We start from the raw sequence: 18,788 nt of genomic DNA on the forward strand, positions 1-18,788 counted from the left end.
CAGATCAGGTGAACAAGGAGGCCATGTCATTAGTTTTTCTTCTTTTATACCCTTTCTTGCCAGCCACGCTGTGGAGTACTTGGACGCGTGTGATGGAGCATTGTCCTGCATGAAAATCATGTTTTTCTTGAAGGATGCAGACTTCTTCCTGTACCACTGCTTGAAGAAGGTGTCTTCCAGAAACTGGCAGTAGGACTGGGAGTTGAGCTTGACTCCATCCTCAACCCGAAAAGGCCCCACAAGCTCATCTTTGATGATACCAGCCCAAACCAGTACTCCACCTCCACCTTGCTGGCGTCTGAGTCGGACTGGAGCTCTCTGCCCTTTACCAATCCAGCCACGGGCCCATCCATCTGGCCCATCAAGACTCACTCTCATTTCATCAGTCCATAAAACCTTAGAAAAACCAGTCTTGAGATATTTCTTGGCCCAGTCTTGACGTTTCAGCTTGTGTGTCTTGTTCAGTGGTGGTCGTCTTTCAGCCTTTCTTACCTTGGCCATGTCTCTGAGTATTGCACACCTTGTGCTTTTGGGCACTCCAGTGATGTTGCAGCTCTGAAATATGGCCAAACTGGTGGCAAGTGGCATCTTGGCAGCTGCACGCTTGACTTTTCTCAGTTCATGGGGAGTTATTTGGCGCCTTGGTTTTTCCACACGCTTCTTGCGACCCTGTTGACTATTTTGAATAAAACGCTTGATTGTTCGATGATCACGCTTCAGAAGCTTTGCAATTTTGAGACTGCTGCATCCCTCTGCAAGATATCTCACTATTTTTGACTTTTCTGAGCCTGTCAAGTCCTTCTTTTGACCCATTTTGCCAAAGGAAAGGACGTTGCCTAATAATTATGCACACCTGATATAGGGTGTTGATGTCATTAGACCACACCCCTTCTCATTACAGAGATGCACATCACCTAATATGCTTAATTGGTAGTAGGCTTTCGAGCCTATACAGCTTGGAGTAAGACAACATGCATGAAGAGGATGATGTGGACAAAATACTCATTTGCCTAATAACTCTGCACTCCCTGTACATCTCTGTAACACTCCTCGAGTTTAAAGCAGTTTGTCCATTGTTGCTGTTTCACCGTGTCTCTACAGGTGCAGGTGAAGGATCACATGGACAAGCCAGTGAGAGGTGTTCAGGTCAGTCTGGTGGAGAATGAGCTGTTCAGACAGGGGAGGGACCTCGAGGCCATGTCCTGCACCGGCAGCTCCACCAGCGAATCAAACGGCCTCACTTTCTTCATCTGCAACACACCTGGTGATGGAGTCAGGGCTGTTCTCAAGGTGGGCGTTGCAGGTGCTTTAGATGTGTGTGTCTCAGGGACAGGTAAAATTAGCCGTGCTGGATTTGTGAGCACGTGATCATGTGACTGTGTGACAATGACCAAAGAAAGAAGACAGGAAGTGTTGCTCAGATCTGTTTCCTGTGTGCTTCTTTAGTTTGTTTTTTACGTGTTGTTTCCTTGTTTTCTTATTTTATTTACTGTTTATTTATTTTGTTTGTATTTCGTTGTTTACTTTTTCCCGTCTTGTCTGCTTCTTCACTCGTTGTTGTTTATTTGTCTTTTAAATTTTAACTTCATGTCATGATGGTGTGGACTTATTGTTTAGTTGTGTACTTGTTGCTAACATCTCCCCTTGCTGTTGTTGACAGTTTCAGACGGATGACTCCACCCTCCCAGCAGCCAGTCAGAGCAGTCTGACTCTGACGGCGGTCGCTTATTACTCGCCAAACCAACGTTATCTCTACATCGACGCCCCGCTGATGGGTCCCGGCCTCCAGGTGGGACGACCACCGCGTCTCAGCGTGTACTCGGCCACGCCCTCCTACATTCCCATCACAACCATCAGCTACCTGGTGAGGAGAAGCTGCCACACGATGCTGCTGTTCCTGTTTGTATTATTTCTCACAACATTGTGCCGCGCTCCCTCAGGTGATCTCTAAAGGGAAGGTGGTGGATTTCGGCAGCCAGAAGGTTCTCTCCAACGCTGACAACAAACATAGCCTGAGCTTTCAAGTGACGCCCGCCATGGTGCCGTCCATCAGGGTGCTGGTCTACTACATCCTGTTTGGAGAGGGGACATCCGAGCTGGTGGCCGACTCCGTGTGGCTGGCCGTCGAAGACAGATGCATCAGCGGGCTCCAGGTACAACATCACACAACAGCCTGTGGTTTGTCGCTCCAGAGTCTGGTGTAATGATGTGTTCAAACGGACGTCAAGGAAGGTAAACACGCCTGGAATAAGACCGACACGAGGTTTCAGGGGGGCAGGGAGGTGCTGCAGGTGTGAAATGGGGGTCACGCTTCTTCATATCCAACAGGAACCAAAAACCCAAGAAAACCTGAAGCTCCGGACCTGTAATCCAAGAGTCGAACCTCGGGATGACTTAAAGCTAATAGACCAGTGCAAGCCTAATCCTGAGTGCAATCCTGAGACCAGTTTGCTTGCTGTGAGACCGCACAGCATGGGCATCAGTGTGGTGTTAGCTGTTAGCTGATGGTTGATGCCTGGTGGCTCAAACCCTGCCTGCACCTTCAACTTCTGTGTGTCTGAGCCCAGGACAGAACAGCCTCTCAGCACTAGAGCAGTTAACGCTTCAAAATACCAGAGAGAAACAGAAATCTCTGTGCTGGATAACCTCACTGGAAGTGAAAAACCAGGGCCCCCTCCTGAATCTGGACCCCAGAGTAGAGGTTGGTGGGCAGGGCTGAATTCAGAGGGCTGAATACCTGCCATGATCCCGTCTCTGTGGAGTCGCCACCCACAGGGACAGGCTGGGTGGAAGATGTGTTGACCCTTAACATTACAGATGTGGTTTCTGGGATGTGGACTGTGACCTCACTGGTCAGGAAGGAGGTGTTCTGGGCTCTGATGCCTCTGCACAGGCCCAGATCCCTCTGGAGAGGTTATTTGTATATCTTATCTGGCCTTGGAGCACATCGTGATCCCAGAGGAGAAGCTGGAAAGTGTCTGTAGAGCGGAGGATGCCTGGAGTACCCGCTTATCCAAAGTCACCATGGCTGTCTTTGGATAAGCGGGAGAAACCTGATGGATAGTTAGGACTTCATAAAAACCAGAAAAGGTTCTGTGTCAGTGTTGTCGCGTATGTTTGTGCACTTCCTGCAAGCTTCTGGTCAGCACATTGAACATCGCTGATCCTTTGTGTGTGTGTGTGTGTGTGTGTGTGTGTGTGTGTGTCTGTGTGTGTGTGTGTGTGTGTGTGTGTGTGTGTGTGTGTGTGCGTGTGTGGTAGACTGACATGTCTCTGGGTGAGCAGTACTACAAGCCCAAGGAACAACTCCAGCTGGATGTGAGGGCCAATCAGGATGGCCTGGTGGCGCTGTCTGCTGTCGACGCCGCCATCTTTACCCTACGGCCCAACTACCGAGACCCTGTTTCCATGGTAACACCAAAATCATACCGTTTTATCCGAGGCAGTTTGCTTCGGTTTGTCATTAAAAACAGACACAACAACAAACTGATGGCCCTTTATGTCGACTCTGACTTTAAGGGACGATATTTCAATTTCCACGTGTTGACAACTGACAGAATGAACTTTGACCCGCAGGTTCTTCGTCACATCGAGCAGAGCGACCTGGGCTGCGGTGGAGGCGGCGGTAAAGACAGCGCAGATGTTTTCCGTCTGGCCGGCCTCACCTTCATCACCAACGCCAACACGGCCCCCTCGACCAGCAGTACGTCAGTCAGTAAATGAGTGAAGGGAGACGCTGCGGTTAAAGTGCTGCATGGCTCACTCGTGCTTTGGTTATGGTGTTTCAGATGAGGCGTGCACAGCTGTCGTGCGTGCAAAGCGAGCTCTGACCGAACCGGAGAAAAAGGCAAAAGGTGAGACTGCAGCAGCATGTTTCCTTTCTGTTCCATGTTGTCCCGTCAATCTGCTCATTTGAGCATCACGTTGGTTGGTGTGACTCAAACACAGCATAATCACACTCCGCAGAGAATACATGGCAAAAATTGTGTCTGATTAAAGTTTGACTGCCCTGCATCAGCCTGGCGACCTGTCCAGGGTGGACCCCGTCTCTCACAGTACGGTAGCTGTAATAGGCTCCACCCACTGACAAGGATAAGCAGAAATCTCTGACATTTCACTTCTTCACATCCAACAAGTGACCAGCGACCAGGGTCGCAGGGGCAGCAGCCCAAGCAGAGAAGCCCAGACCTCCCTCTCCCCAGCCACCTACTGACTCCAGCGTGTCCGGGGTCTGCCCCGGGGCCTCACCCAGGAGGCATCCTTGTCAGATGCCCGAACCACCTCAGCTGGCTCTAGTTTGAGTCACTCCCGGATGGCTGAACTTCTCACCCTGTCTCTAAGGGAGAGGCCATGATCTCGTTCTTTCAGTCACTGCCATTTAACCCATCTTATCCTTATCAGTAGACAAAGCCACTGTCCAGCACCCAGTGACCACCATTTATATATAAGTATGTAATTTAGCTGAATTGAATTTAAGAGTCTAAGATTTTCAGGGCCGAGTACAATAACCTCAGTTTGATCTGAATGAAGAAGCAGAAAGTTAGCGGCCATCCAGGTCTTTATGTCTTTAAGACATTCCTGCAGTTTAACTCATTGGTGTGTGTTATCTGGCTTCATGGACAGATAGAGCTGGGTGTCATCTGCATAGCAGTGTAAATGTATGCTATGTCTTCTAATGATGCTGCCTAAGGGAAGCATGTATAATGTAAACAGAATTGGTCCTAGCACTGAACCCTGTGGAACTCCATAATTAACCTCAGTGTGTGAAGAGGACTCTCCATTTACATGCACAAACTGGAGTCTATTAGATAGATATGTGTTTAACACACACACCTTCACCTGTGTGTTTTGCTGACATGTTTGTAATGATGGGGGATAAATCAGTGGTGGATGTAAAGTAAAGGGTGTCCTTCTGTCTGTCTAGCGGCAAGATATGGTAAATTCAAAGTGTGCTGTGAAAATGGGATGAAGCGTGCTCCAACGTATACAAGCTGCCTTGATGAAGCTAAGGTATTTGTCCACAAGAACAGGAAGTTCTTCCAACCTGAGACAGCAAGTCAACGCTGCGTAACGGTCTACCAAGAATGCTGTGAGCATCTCCTGAGGAGCATCGACCAAGGCAGCGTCATTGCACGTAATGGTCAGTGTGGACTTTTCTGTTTACAGCATCACACTCTGATGATACCAACGTAACAGCAGGAGCTCATTTCTGTGCTATTACAATCCACTGCTGCTCTACCTGTTCAGCACATATTCACTTCATAGCTGAATTACCTGTTAGCAGCTCCTGTATGCTGATACAGACAGCTGTTCTCTGACTGGTTTATAGAGTTTATTATGATGTCAGAGCAGGTGTAAGTCAATGTGTGTTGCACTCTTGTTTGTGTACAGAAATGGGTGCAGACTTTGACCTCGCTCCTTCTCTGGTGCGGAGCTACTTTCCAGAGAGCTGGATGTGGGAGGTGCAGCGCATCAGGTGACATCAAACACACCTCAGGAACAAAATCGATTAAAGTACTCTGCTCAGTCCCAGCTCCGTAGTTCTGTTCTCTACCAGAGCAGCTTTGCAGGATTCACAGTTAGAAATAATGCGTATTTATCTGATACTGGGCCTCAGTGCAACCCTCAGACCATCTTGTCTGAAACAAGCTGTTTTAGCTCCACCCCCTTCAAACTAATGCTCTTCTGATTGGCTGTCCCCCATAAACACGTCTGTACTACTAAAAGATGGGGCTTCTGAGATGACAATCTGAGCTTTCAAAGTGATGCAGCTCAGCAGGAAACATTCTTCTAAGACAGCTCCATTCCTTTTTTCCACTTATCCAACTCAGGGTCACAGAGGGGTGGAGCCTATCCCAGCTGTTATAGAGCAAGAAGCAGGGTAAACCCTAGACAGGTCAGCAGTCTGTTTCATGGCTAACATAGAGAGGAAAACAACCACTCACAGTCAGTTTTAAATCACCGGTAAATGTAATGTGAGTGGGAGGAAGCAGGCATGAGGAGAACATGCCGACTCCACACAGAGAGTGGATTCAAACCAGGACGTCTTACAGGTGATAGCACTGAATGCATTGAATCTGCACTACCAGTCAGAACTCTGGACACACCTTCTCATTTAGTGGGCTTTCTTCATTGGTGCTACTTTCCACATTGTAGATACAAACTGAAGACATCTGGGATCATGTAGCAGCAGCTCAGATCAGAGCCCAGACAGATGCCACACAGACCTCCAGTAGCAGACACATCTGTACATGTTCAGAGGAGACTGTGTGAATCAGACCTTTATGGTCAAACAGCTGCTGAGAAACCACGACTAAGATAAAGCAACAAGAAGAGATTTGTTTGGACCAAGAAACACAACAAATGGACATCAGACCATCTGTGCTTTGGTCTGATGAGTCCAAACCTGAGATCTTTGGTTCCACCTGCCGTGTCTTTGGGGAGAAAAGGTGAACGATGGTCTCCACGTGCATGTTCCCACTGTGAAGCATGGAGGAGGGGGTGTGATGGTGACACTGTTGGGGATTTCTTCCAAACTGAAGGCACACTGACCCAGCATGGCCACCACAGCATCCTGCAGCGACATGCCGTCCCATCATTTATTCTCCAACAGGACCCCAAACACACCTCCAGGCTGTGTGAGGACCAAGAAGGAGAGCGATGGAGGCCTGGCCTCCACAGTCACCTGACCTGAACCCAGAGGAGCTGGTTTGGGATGAGATGGAGCGCAGAGTGAAGGCAAAGGCCCGACAAACGCTCAGCATCTCTGAACTCCTTCAAGACTGTTGGAAACCATTTCAGGAGACGACCTCATGAAGCTCGTGGAGAGAAGGCCAAGAGTGAGCGAAGCAGGAATCGAAGCAGAGGGTGGATATAAAACATGTTTGGGTTTACTTCATAATTCCACGTTTTCATTCAGTTTGATGCCTTCAGTGAGAATTTACACTGTAAACAGTGATGAAAGAAAAACCATTAAATGTGAAGCTGTGTCCAAACAGAACATGTCCCAGAAGTTCTGTTGAAAATACTCTTTGAGAGCTAATCCATGCCTGGCAAGTCAGACATTCATTTCCTTTAACTAAGGTTTACACATGGTCCCAACAATGATGGCAGCTTTAATGCTCCAGGCAGCACAGCTGGTTACAGATCCGCCTCCCTGTCTTTAGGGACTGTTGTGACTGTCCTTGTGTTTCCTGTCATTAGTTCAGGGCGGCTGGCGGTCAGCAGGACTCTGCCGGACTCTCTCACCACGTGGCAGATAAAGGCCGTCGGCATGTTCAAGAACGGCGAGTTTCTTTCATTTATTCCTTTTTAAGCGTGCCTTGCTCTTCAGTTTTCTGCCCCTCAGTATGCAGGGATAAGTAAAGTCGGATGGTTCCCGTTTGTCCGACAGGTATGTGCGTGGCAGATCCCGTCCAGGTGTCGGTCCGTCTGCCGCTCAGCGTGGACGTCCCGCTGCCCTATCAGGTGGTCAGAGGAGAGCAGCTGGAGCTGAAGGGGTCCGTGTACAACCAGCTGCTCGACCACGTTAGGGTACACAACACACACCACCCAACTACATATCCCATGATCCTTTGCCATGCATCCCTGTAGGGTTTGGATGGGGTAGCTGTGGCTTCAGTGATGAAGAATCTTCTGTTCTGTCCGTCTTCACCCTCAGTACTGCGTGACGCTGACAGTCGGCCCGGCGATCTGCCTGCTCAAGTCTGTGATTGGGCAGGCAGGGCTTCGCTCTACAGCATGTGAATGGAACGAGATACCAGGAAAAGGGGTGGGACCAGTGACCTTCACCCTGCTGGGACTGGAACCTGGAGAGCACACCCTGACCTTCACCCTGAAAACACCCTACAGTCGGGCAGACATCGTGGAGAAGAAGCTGCGAGTGGTGGTACGTACGGACGGACTGTCTCAGGAGTATGAAAATGAACAGAAACACAAATGCTAATAATCACATTAGCAGAGCCACGCTCTCGCCAACCTGCTGCTAACAGCGTTTCCAGTCTAAAGACTGAAACCAGACTTCTGTCTGTAAAATGATGCTAATCTCGGTTGTGTTTCCAGCCTGAAGGAGTGAGGCGGGAGGTGAGCTCTGGAGGAAGACTCGACCCACAGGGAGTGTATGGTGCGTAGGCTCTGCTCTGTGAAGCTCTGCTCCACCTAAAGTGCTTGCTGATGTCAGTCTGTCTCGGGCTGTTTGTGGCCCTGCAGGCTCAGAGAAGAGGACAGTGGAGCTGAAGAACCAAGTGCCGAGCAACATGGTTCCCAACACGGATGTGGAGAGGATGCTGACAATCAATGGTAACAAGTGGAACGCATTTCTCGCTGCACAGTTGCATGTCAAACAAAATCATGTTTGTTCTGTGTACCAGGCGAGGTGCTGGGGGAAGTCCTGTCAGTGGGGCACAACCCCGAAGGCTTCCGGCAGCTCATCAGCCTGCCGGTTGGATCAGCGGAGGTGGAGCTCGGCGGCCTCCTCCCCCTCATCCAGCTGTTTCAGTACCTGGAAGCATCAGGCAGCTGGAACGTGCTGGGAGAAGACATCCAGAAGAGTGCAGCTAACATGAAGAGGAAGATCAGGGAGGGTGAGGAGGCACTGAAGAGGCCCCGATGGTAGCACAGAGGGTTAACAGTTCATTTACTGTGTGTGTGTGTGTGTGTGTGTGTGTGTGTGTGTGCGTGCGTGCGTGTGTGTGTGTGTGTGTGCGCGTAGGCCTCGTCAGCATCAGTTCATTCAGACTTGGAGACTCGAGCTACAGCATGTGGAGGAATAGAGAGCCCAGCACCTGGTAGGTAAACATCAAAGCCTCGGGAGCAGTGTCCTCCTCACCTGTCTGCAGGTGAGACAGAATGGACCTGTGGTTTTATGACAGGGTGGTCAGCCATCTCACAGGATCACACTTGTAATGGAGTATTTGAGTTTAACAGCATAGCTTCCTAAAATAAAAGAAACACATGAACACATTCAGGTGAGATGTTTTGCTGTAGTACAGCCCAGACTGGCTTTTATCAAACGTGAGCGCGTGGATCTGCACGGGTTCCTCCTTGTGCTTTTGGTGCCATCTGCTGGTTGGTCCTGAGAATGACACCATGGTACTTCTGTCCCTCTGTGCTGTCTGTCAGGATCACGGCCCTGGTGGTGAGGGCTCTGGCTGCGGCAGAACCTGTGGTCTCCGTGAACCATCAGACTCTCTCAGAGTCTCTGACCTGGCTGATGTTCAAGGCTCAGCAGCCGGACGGGTCCTTCACTGAGGAGTCCCCCTACAAATCCAACAGAATCTTGGTCTCTGCCTCCGCTTATTCCATTTCTTCTTCTGTTCTCACTTGAATGTTTCTTGTGGTGAGACAGAGCTTTGTTAATTTTGTGTATTGTGATTGGCTGCAGGCTGAGGGGACAGATTCAGTGGACCAATCAGTGTATCTGACAGCCTTTACACTGATTGCTCTACACAAAGCAACAAAGATTAGAGACCGGATCCTGCAGCTTCAGGTGAGACCACACCTCCTCGTCTCATCACTCAACACATCAGCCTACCTGAGCGCTAAACAAATACTGAAGAAGCTGCTCATAAACCGTCCTGCTTTCAGATCCACGAGGACAGTATTAGTTCTGCCGTAGCTTACATTTCCCAGCATGCCCTCAGTGTGAAGAGTGTTTACGTACGTGCAGTGGCGACCTATGCGCTGACCCTTCATGACCCCAACAGCATGATATCCTTCCAGCTCATCAGCAGCCTGGAGAAGCTGGCACGGCAAAAAGGTGTGTGGTTTTTTTTGTTTCCTTCTTTCTGATTGGCTCTCTGTTTGCTGAATGGCAGTTTTTTGAGTTACTGTTTGATTGTGTGATGGATTTGTTATAAACCACTCAAAGAATCCCTGATAATATTCAAAAGTCAGTGTGCTTCTTTTCCTTTACATTGATTTCGGGATTTTAAAGTTTATGGCATTAATACATCAGTAAGAAGAAAGGCAGAAAACAGTCACTGACGTGTATCACATCCTTCCACTGCTCATGCTCCATCCATCACTAATGCCTCGTTTCCAACACCAGCTCAACTCTACTGGCTTTTGGTTGTTTTGCATTAAAGTTGAGTACCACGTCAGTCTGGGTGGAGTCCAGTAAGTAGGTTTCTCACTCTGCTGGGTTTCAAACAGTTCAGGTTGTATTCTCAGTCTCATGACTCATCAAGTGACATCACTGCCTGGCCAATCAGTGGCATGCAGCCTGCTGACATGACATTTTCAGATCGAGTAGTACCTGGTACTAAAAAGTAACAGGTACTACTAGTTTATGAAAACCCCTAAAAATGTCGCGCTGAGTAGGTGTCAGTAGAAAAGAGGCTTAAGATTCAGGAAATTAAACTTGTTTTTGTGTTTTTGTTCAGGTAATCCTGCTGTACTCAGGTACTGGCAGGAGGCCAGTGTGACATCTGACTGGCTGAAGCCCGATCAATCTAGCGGTGTGACGGTGGAGATGACGGCGTACGTCCTACTGACTATGCTGGTTAAGGTGCTGTGACTTCCTGCTGATATTTTAGTTTTTCCTCTTTTCTCAAGTTCCGCAGTTCTGCTCTCAGCCCGTAGGGGGCGTGTTTCTGTAGTTCCCCTCTCTGCCTGTAGGGGGCGTGTTTCTGTACTTCCCCTCTCTGCCTGTAGGGGGCGTTTTCCTGTAGTTCTCCTCTCTGCCTGTAGGGGCGTGTTTTTGTACTTCCCCTCTCTGCCTGTAGGGGGCGTGTTTCTGTAGTTCTCCTGTCTGCCTGTTGGGGGCGTGTTTCTGTAGTTCCCCTCTCTGCCTGTAGGGGGCGTGTTTCTGTAGTTCCCCTCTCTGCCTGTAGGGGGCGTGTTTCTGTAGTTCCCCTCTCTGCCTGTAGGGGGCGTGTTTCTGTAGTTCCCCTCTCTGCCTGTAGGGGGCGTGTTTCTGTAGTTCTCCTGTCTGCCTGTAGGGGGTGTGTTTCTGTACTTCCCCTCTCTGCCTGTAGGGGGCGTGTTTATGTAGTTCCCTTCTCTGCCTGTAGGGGGCGTGTTTCTGTAGTTCCCTTCTCTGCCTGTAGGGGGCGTGTTTCTGTAGTTCTCCTCTCTGCCTGTAGGGGGCGTGTTTCTGTAGTTCCCTTCTCTGCCTGTAGGGGGCGTGTTTCTGTAGTTCTCCTCTCTGCCTGTAGGGGGCGTGTTTCTGTAGTTCTCCTCTCTGCCTGTAGGGGGCGTGTTTCTGTAGTTCTCCTCTCTGCCTGTAGGGGGCGTGTTTCTGTAGTTTTCCTCTCTCCCTGTAGGGGGCGTGTTTCTGTAGTTCCCCTCTCTGCCTGTAGGGGGCGTGTTTCTGTAGTTCCCCTCTCTGCCTGTAGGGGGCGTGTTTCTGTACTTCCCCTCTCTGCCTGTAGGGGGCGTTTTCCTGTAGTTCTCCTCTCTGCCTGTAGGGGCGTGTTTTTGTACTTCCCCTCTCTGCCTGTAGGGGGCGTGTTTCTGTAGTTCTCCTGTCTGCCTGTTGGGGGCGTGTTTCTGTAGTTCCCCTCTCTGCCTGTAGGGGGCGTGTTTCTGTAGTTCCCCTCTCTGCCTGTAGGGGGCGTGTTTCTGTAGTTCCCCTCTCTGCCTGTAGGGGGCGTGTTTCTGTAGTTCCCCTCTCTGCCTGTAGGGGGCGTGTTTCTGTAGTTCTCCTGTCTGCCTGTAGGGGGTGTGTTTCTGTACTTCCCCTCTCTGCCTGTAGGGGGCGTGTTTCTGTAGTTCCCTTCTCTGCCTGTAGGGGGCGTGTTTCTGTAGTTCTCCTGTCTGCCTGTAGGGGGTGTGTTTCTGTACTTCCCCTCTCTGCCTGTAGGGGGCGTGTTTCTGTAGTTCCCTTCTCTGCCTGTAGGGGGCGTGTTTCTGTAGTTCCCTTCTCTGCCTGTAGGGGGCGTGTTTCTGTAGTTCTCCTCTCTGCCTGTAGGGGGCGTGTTTCTGTAGTTCCCTTCTCTGCCTGTAGGGGGCGTGTTTCTGTAGTTCTCCTCTCTGCCTGTAGGGGGCGTGTTTCTGTAGTTCTCCTCTCTGCCTGTAGGGGGCGTGTTTCTGTAGTTCTCCTCTCTGCCTGTAGGGGGCGTGTTTCTGTAGTTCTCCTCTCTGCCTGTAGGGGGCGTGTTTCTGTAGTTTTCCTCTCTCCCTGTAGGGGGCGTGTTTCTGTAGTTCCCCTCTCTGCCTGTAGGGGGCGTGTTTCTGTAGTTCCCCTCTCTGCCTGTAGGGGGCGTGTTTCTGTAGTTCCCCTCTCTGCCTGTAGGGGGCGTGTTTCTGTAGTTCCCCTCACATTTTAAAATAATGTTGTTTTTTAAGGGGAGGATCTCATATGCGAAACCCATCCTGTCCTGGCTGACCCAGGATCAGCACTACGGTGAAGGTTTCTACTCTGTGCAGGTAAATACACCCCAAACTCGGCCTGCCACCTAAAACCCCTCTCTGTTAACCTCTTTTGCGCTTCTTGTTGACCTTTGACCTCCCTCAGGACACCTTCTTGACTCTGGAGACATTAACGGAGTACAGCAGAGTTGTCTCTCGAGCCGCCCTCAGTCAGGACATCAGCATCCGCTACAGAACAAAAGGAATTCTGGGACAAATCCAGCTGAGCCAGAGTCGACCCGTGGCCTCACCCTTCCAGGTGAGAACGGCTCAGTGCAGCGAGGTCAGGTGCAGCTCCAGGTCAACAGTAACCTTTTTGTTTTCCTTCCCAGGTAACAAAGAATGATGACATCACCGTGTCCACAGGTTATGGTCGTGGCGTGTCCAATGTGAAGGTGGGTGTGGGTTAATTCACCTGAAGCCATGTGGGCAAAATCGGCTCTAACGTTCCCCGATCTGTCTGCAGATGAAGACGGTGTACTATCAGACCGTGGCGTCCGCACAGGCCACGTGTAACTTTGACCTCACGATTGAGGTGGTCATGCCTGAAACCAGTGAGTATCTCACCTGGATGTACAGGTGTATGTGAAAGATCACAGCCACAGCAGACTTTCAAACTCCACAAACAGATTTCACACCACACTCAAAACATGAGATGAAGATGGTAGCTGTTTTGGTTAGTGCGAACAAACTGCTTCCAATTTTACAGTTGGTCCATCACAGGTCACCAGGTCTCTCAATTCCTGTTGTTCTTCTCCAAGATGGTATCCATAACCACAGTCTTACTCACAGCCCTGCCCATCGTCTATCATGTCGGACAGCCTTGTGGGATTTTCAACAGCTGTAGCTGCTTCTTGTACTAAGCCGGCTCCAATCAGCCAGAACTCTGTTATCGTGGTTCCGAATTGGTCGATGTCGTTCAATGTCCTCCATTGAGAGCGTCACCAGACACACGACGCAACTGACCATCGAGTATCCGGCAGCAAACGTCTCCACAGGACAGTCGGGCTCTCCCAAGCCCAGGAGGGTGTCAGTTTCGTCAAGGGACGAGTTGATCAAATCCATAATTCTTCTTTATGTTTTTAGAGAACAAGTCTGGGAGACTGTCTGAGGGTTAGAGAATAAGCGAGACTATACAAAAGACATGAGAAGCCAAGCAGGAAAGATGAGGGAGAAGGAGAAAGTGCGACCGCCTCCCTCAAGAGCCAAGACTTTTTCCTCTTTTAAACCAAACTTTGAACATTAAACTCTTTCGCGCGTCCTCCTTCTTTGTCTTCATGCTCAATCATCCAGGTAAGTAAATCCCAAAAGGTTGATTCTGTTCATTGATTTTACACTTCCTGTCTCACTACAGTGAGGTTTATTCATTTATTTTCTATTCTGTACTTCTGTTTTGAACAGAGACAGTGCTCCAGCTGTTTACCTGCAGCAGCAGCTGCCTGTCACCAGATTAAATGTCTTCTTTCTCCTCCTCAGATCCAAGATTACGAACTCCTACCCTGGTGGCCTGTGTAAAGTAAGAGCACTGCATGATTGTCTTTCTCGCTCACTGAAACGCTGCATGCATGAAGGCTAACTCACAGCATGGATCCCTGCTGCAAAAGCAGTCACACATGTAACTACAGAGGGTGACGTCACTGGGTTGGTTGTGGTTAACAGACTTTCAGTAGTTTATGTTACCTAACCTAACTAGTGACAGAATCCATAGCTGAGAGGAAAATAAGGACACTCAAACTAAAAATCTGTCAAGAAGCGCTGCGTGGCAGGTACTCCGTCTCGAGGGATGAACTCAAAATCACAGCTTTATTTGCTGGCACGGGAAAACGAGCATACAAAGCAAACTAAACTAAACTCACAGGGAAACACAGAGCGAGCCACACAGCACGAGGGCCGACGCGACACTGACACAGAGAAACACAGGGCTTAAATACACTGGGGAATAACGAGGGAATGAGACACAGAAGGAGGGCACAGCTGGGAGAAATCAGAACTGACGAGACAAGGAAGCAAAGTAGGATACACTCACATCAGACACAGACCTTCAAAGTAAAACAGGAAGTATAACACTGAGATGCGAGCTTGACAGGGTGGAGACAGAGCAACTAAGAAACACAGAGACATAACCATAAGGCAAAGAACCAAAAGACCAGAGATGATAAATAATACACAGAGCGAAATCCTGGAACACAAGAAACTAGACTCGAGGGAGAAACAAAAGACCAACCATTAGAACATAAGTCACCATACAGAGTGACAGAAAACACAAGAAACTCAAAACATGCGAAGACAGACCAAGAAACACAGACTTTACACAGAACAGAGGGGGCACAGAGAAACATGAGGTGCAAGGGATCAAAACTAGAAACCATAGAATAAATCACACGAGTACAAAACGCTGGGTCAGGAGACCCATGAGGTCACTTTGGTGCTGCAACAGTAAGTTTATGTTAAAGCCAAAGTGTCCACTCTGTGTGTCTGACGCAGTCACAGGAAGCTGCTCTGAAACAGGACAATGTTAGCTGTGATGTAGACGCTGCATGAACGAGGACAGGCTGACGAATCGGACGCTCAAATTTTCCACGTCGTCATCATCAAAGCACGATAGCAGGAAAGTGTTTAGTAACTGAATGTTGCATAGAGGACATGTACCTGTGTTTCAGGTATAAACCTCCTCCTAACGAGGTGTTCACCGAGTCCAGTCTGACCGTGATGAAGATCCAGCTGCCCACAAGTGTGGACGCGTACCTGGAGGACCTGAAGCAGGTGAGCTGAGCTCTGATGATCAGCCTGATGATGCTCAGAGAGTCTGAACGTGTTCACAGTGACTGCTATTCCACAGCTGATGGACACCAGTCAGCCAATCATCTCCCACTACGAGCTCCAGGGGCACACCATCATCATCCAGATGGACTCTGTGAGGAACCACACACACACACACACACACACACACACACACACACACACACCATTTGCCTCAAGGCAAATGTTGTTGTGATTTTGTGCTATATAAATAAAATTGAACTGAATCTTCCACATGTTGTTGTCACTTCCTGTCTGGCTCCCAGGTTCCCTCAGACATATTTCTGTGCGTGGGCTTTCGGATTAGGACCACGTTTAAGGTGACCGGAGCCACCAAGTCCTTGTTCAGTGTCAGCGAGCCCCAGGACAGAGGTGAGAGGCCGAAACCCGTCGCTCGTTTGGAAACATGGAAGTTCAATCCTTTCAAATTAAAAGTATCTGTTCTGTTTTTATTGCCTCCTGCCAGTTACAGTCCTTCATAAGAAACACCTCTAAAAATAACTCGTCTGCTACAAACGTCAAATTTAGACACTGAGTGCTGCCATTCAGTTGGCATCCAGAGCTGGCCAATCAGAAGGAAGTGGGGTTTTAGTGAGGGAGGGGTTTAAAGAGAGGTGTTAAAAGTGCTTGTTTCAGACAGGATGAACTGAGGTCCCAGTATGACACAAACAGGGATTATTTTGAACTGAGAATCATGCAAAGCTGCTCGAGTCTTGTGTTCAGTTAAACTTTGAGGCAGCAGAGCGTCGTGTCGTTATTTCAGCGCTCCATCCATTTAAGCTCGAAACACGTTCATTCAAGTTCCCATCGCTTATTTACAGCTGAGAAGGAAACACGTGGACATTGTGAGGAAAAGCTCCTCGTTTTTCCTGAACTATTGGATTCATCGTGTCCCTGTTTGTTTCCTGCTATGAAGAATAATAACAATAAAGTCTTATTTCTAATCTCTTTCAGGCAGTTTGTGCACAAAGCAGTTCTCCTACGAGCAGCAGGAGCTGCAGCGCCTCTGTCTGGGCGAACAGTGTCAGTGCATGACAGGTAGTCGGCCGTCTGATTGGCTGAGGTTTCTGTCACCTGTGAAAGGTTTTTGTAACGTGTTTGTTCACATGTCATTGTGCAGCGGCGTGCGCCACCTACAGAGGAGACGTGGACGTGACGCTAACACTAGACAAACGAACCAACGAGACGTGTCAGCCTCACATTAAATACGGTGAGCCGAGCGACGTCCGCAACAAAACGCCACGTTTACACCCCAGCTCCGCCCCAGAGCCCCGTGCAGGTGGAGCTTCAGAGTTCAATTCAACTTTATTTATACAGCCCCAAATCACAGTAACAGTCGTCTCAAGGCGCTTTATATTGTAAGGTAGACCCTACAATAATACATACAGAGAAAAACCCAACAATCATGTGACCCCCTGCCCACACAGCAAAACTGGTTTGGCCTGGATCTGGCCCACACAATGTGCTTACACATGGCCCACATACCGCGAAGAATGACGCACTTTGGTGGCCCAGATCTGGTTTGCCAGAGGTGGCCCACACATGGGCCAGCACAAGGCCAGTTGCAGACACACTGCTGGCCCTGTGCTGGCCCAGAACAGTTTTAGCTCTGGCCCCAGATGTCAGCCTAATGTGTACCTCAATCAAGCCATGTAATAACAACATGTGCTGGAACACAATAGTACAATAGTAACATGACGAATCTCTGTTCACACAGTGAATGGACTGATTCTTATATGCACTTTTCTACTCTCCCAGATTACTCAAAGTGCTCTATACAACATGCCACATTCACACACTTTCTCTAAACTGAATGCTTCCTAATTACATTCATACACTTGACATGCAGACTGGAGAAACCAGGGATTGAACCACTAACCTTCTGATCAGTAGGGGACCTGCTCTACCTCCTCACCTACAGCCACTGAGTGGTAAACCTGAATAAACCCTCACTAGGTTTTGGATAAAGTGTACACTCACAAACCTGTCAAACCTGCATTTGAAACGTTGGCTACCATAGCAGTACAGTATTGCAACATGACATTTGGGTATTCTAACTAAAATAGGAAAATAGGAACATAAATAGTGCATCATTGCCAGACCTGGCCCACATCTGGTTTACATACACTCTGCCATGACACCAGTCAGTCAGCAGTGCCAGCTTGACACCAGATTCGGGCCAGACCTGTCTGCTATGTGGGTATGAGAAAGCACTTTGGCGACAGTGGGAAGGAAAAACTCCCTTTTAACAGGAAGAAACCTCCGACAGAACCAGGCTGTGATTGGTTGGGGAGAGAGAAGGAAGACAGCATAAAGACATACTGTGGAAGAGAGACAGAGGTTAATAACAAGTGTGATTCAGTGCAGAGAGGTCTGTTAACACATAGTGAGTGAAGAAGAAACACCCAGTGCATCATGGGAATCCCCCAGCAGCCTACGTCTATCGCAGCATAACTAAGGGAGGATTCAGGGTCACCTGGTCCAGCCCTAACTATATGCTTTAGCAAAAAGGAAAGTTTGAAGCCTAATCTTGAAAGTAGAGATGTGAGTGAAGTTGGCCCCCCACCTTCTTCAAATCCAACAAAAGTGGTATCAAACGTTTGTGCTCGTTTGTGCTGAAAAATTTTTCGTGTGTGCTGCTATCATTTCAAAAATATTAATAAAGTCTTGATGCGTGCTCAATCATCCAGGTAAGTAAATTCCAAAAGGTTGATTCTGTTCATCTGGATATTTTCAGTGGGTGAAACGTTTCGTCATCATCCAGGTGACTTCTTCAGTCTCAGCTGACTGCAGGTTTCTCCAACCTTATAAACAGGACATTTGCATAGTGAAGGAAACTAGCACCACTGAATGAACAATGTGCTGGGGGGTTAGTTCCATGATTGTTAGTATGGAAATTCTTATGACCATTGATCAATGACAACTAATCAAAGACACAGATTCTCGAATGGCCATGAGTACCATTCACAGAAAGTGGGGAATGGCTGCAATCACAGCATTGACAGATGGTGACAGATGTACCCTTGGGCCCCCCTTCTTGATTCAGAGATGGTCAGCATCCTGACAGCCCGATGGATGAAGCTGTCTCTCAGTCTGTGTGCTCTGGCCCGGAGGCTCTTCAGTGTCCTTCCTGATGGCAGCAAACTGAAGACGCTGTTGAAGGGATGAGTGGAGTCACCTGTAATGGAGAGGACCTTCCGGATGAGGCAGGTGCAGTAGATCTCCTGGGGAGGGAGGCAAGAGAGGTCCCCACAATCCTCTCGGCTGCTCTCACTACCCGTTGTCATTTTTTTCCTGCAGGACCCAGTGCAGGAGTCATACCACACAGTGATGCAGCTGGTGAGGATGCACTCAACTGTGCCTCTGTAGAAGGTGCTCATAATGGGGGTTGGATCTCTTGCGCTTCTCAGTTTGCAGAGGAAGTAGAGTCGCTGTTGGTCTTCTCCACATTCAGGGACAGGTTGTTGTAGCTGCACCACTCTGCCAGATGGTTAACTTCACCCCTGTAGTAGATCTCATCATTGTTGCTGATGTGACCTACCACAGTTGTTTTGTCTGCAACTTGATGAAAAGGTTGGAGCTGTGTGATGGTGTGCAGTCGTGGGTCAGCAGAGTGAAGAGAAGGCGGTTCACCACAC

At 49.0% G+C, this 18,788-nt stretch overlaps 1 protein-coding gene across 3 annotated transcripts in view; it reads left to right on the plus strand.

The window, feature by feature from the left end:
- The window catches only part of c5 (complement component 5), a 39,439-nt gene that overhangs the window by 16,765 nt on the left and 3,886 nt on the right, over window positions 1–18,788 (plus strand). For all 3 annotated transcript variants that reach the window (XM_082553381.1, XM_082553380.1, XM_082553379.1), the window contains 29 exons: window positions 1,102–1,290; window positions 1,661–1,864; window positions 1,941–2,153; window positions 3,262–3,411; window positions 3,577–3,703; window positions 3,789–3,854; window positions 4,925–5,140; window positions 5,392–5,476; window positions 7,204–7,286; window positions 7,394–7,533; window positions 7,661–7,888; window positions 8,062–8,122; window positions 8,209–8,298; window positions 8,370–8,582; window positions 8,711–8,786; window positions 9,121–9,280; window positions 9,383–9,487; window positions 9,586–9,757; window positions 10,383–10,507; window positions 12,289–12,369; window positions 12,458–12,610; window positions 12,684–12,746; window positions 12,818–12,905; window positions 13,828–13,867; window positions 15,012–15,114; window positions 15,191–15,265; window positions 15,417–15,522; window positions 16,105–16,188; window positions 16,271–16,360. In XM_082553381.1, the coding sequence (XP_082409507.1) occupies window positions 1,102–1,290; window positions 1,661–1,864; window positions 1,941–2,153; window positions 3,262–3,411; window positions 3,577–3,703; window positions 3,789–3,854; window positions 4,925–5,140; window positions 5,392–5,476; window positions 7,204–7,286; window positions 7,394–7,533; window positions 7,661–7,888; window positions 8,062–8,122; window positions 8,209–8,298; window positions 8,370–8,582; window positions 8,711–8,786; window positions 9,121–9,280; window positions 9,383–9,487; window positions 9,586–9,757; window positions 10,383–10,507; window positions 12,289–12,369; window positions 12,458–12,610; window positions 12,684–12,746; window positions 12,818–12,905; window positions 13,828–13,867; window positions 15,012–15,114; window positions 15,191–15,265; window positions 15,417–15,522; window positions 16,105–16,188; window positions 16,271–16,360 (3,586 nt within the window). The remainder of the gene's footprint in view (window positions 1–1,101; window positions 1,291–1,660; window positions 1,865–1,940; window positions 2,154–3,261; window positions 3,412–3,576; window positions 3,704–3,788; window positions 3,855–4,924; window positions 5,141–5,391; window positions 5,477–7,203; window positions 7,287–7,393; window positions 7,534–7,660; window positions 7,889–8,061; window positions 8,123–8,208; window positions 8,299–8,369; window positions 8,583–8,710; window positions 8,787–9,120; window positions 9,281–9,382; window positions 9,488–9,585; window positions 9,758–10,382; window positions 10,508–12,288; window positions 12,370–12,457; window positions 12,611–12,683; window positions 12,747–12,817; window positions 12,906–13,827; window positions 13,868–15,011; window positions 15,115–15,190; window positions 15,266–15,416; window positions 15,523–16,104; window positions 16,189–16,270; window positions 16,361–18,788) is intronic.

Source organism: Aulonocara stuartgranti, assembly GCF_965226115.1.
Source record: "Aulonocara stuartgranti genome assembly, chromosome: 12".
In the NCBI taxonomy this organism is placed as follows: domain Eukaryota; kingdom Metazoa; phylum Chordata; class Actinopteri; order Cichliformes; family Cichlidae; genus Aulonocara; species Aulonocara stuartgranti.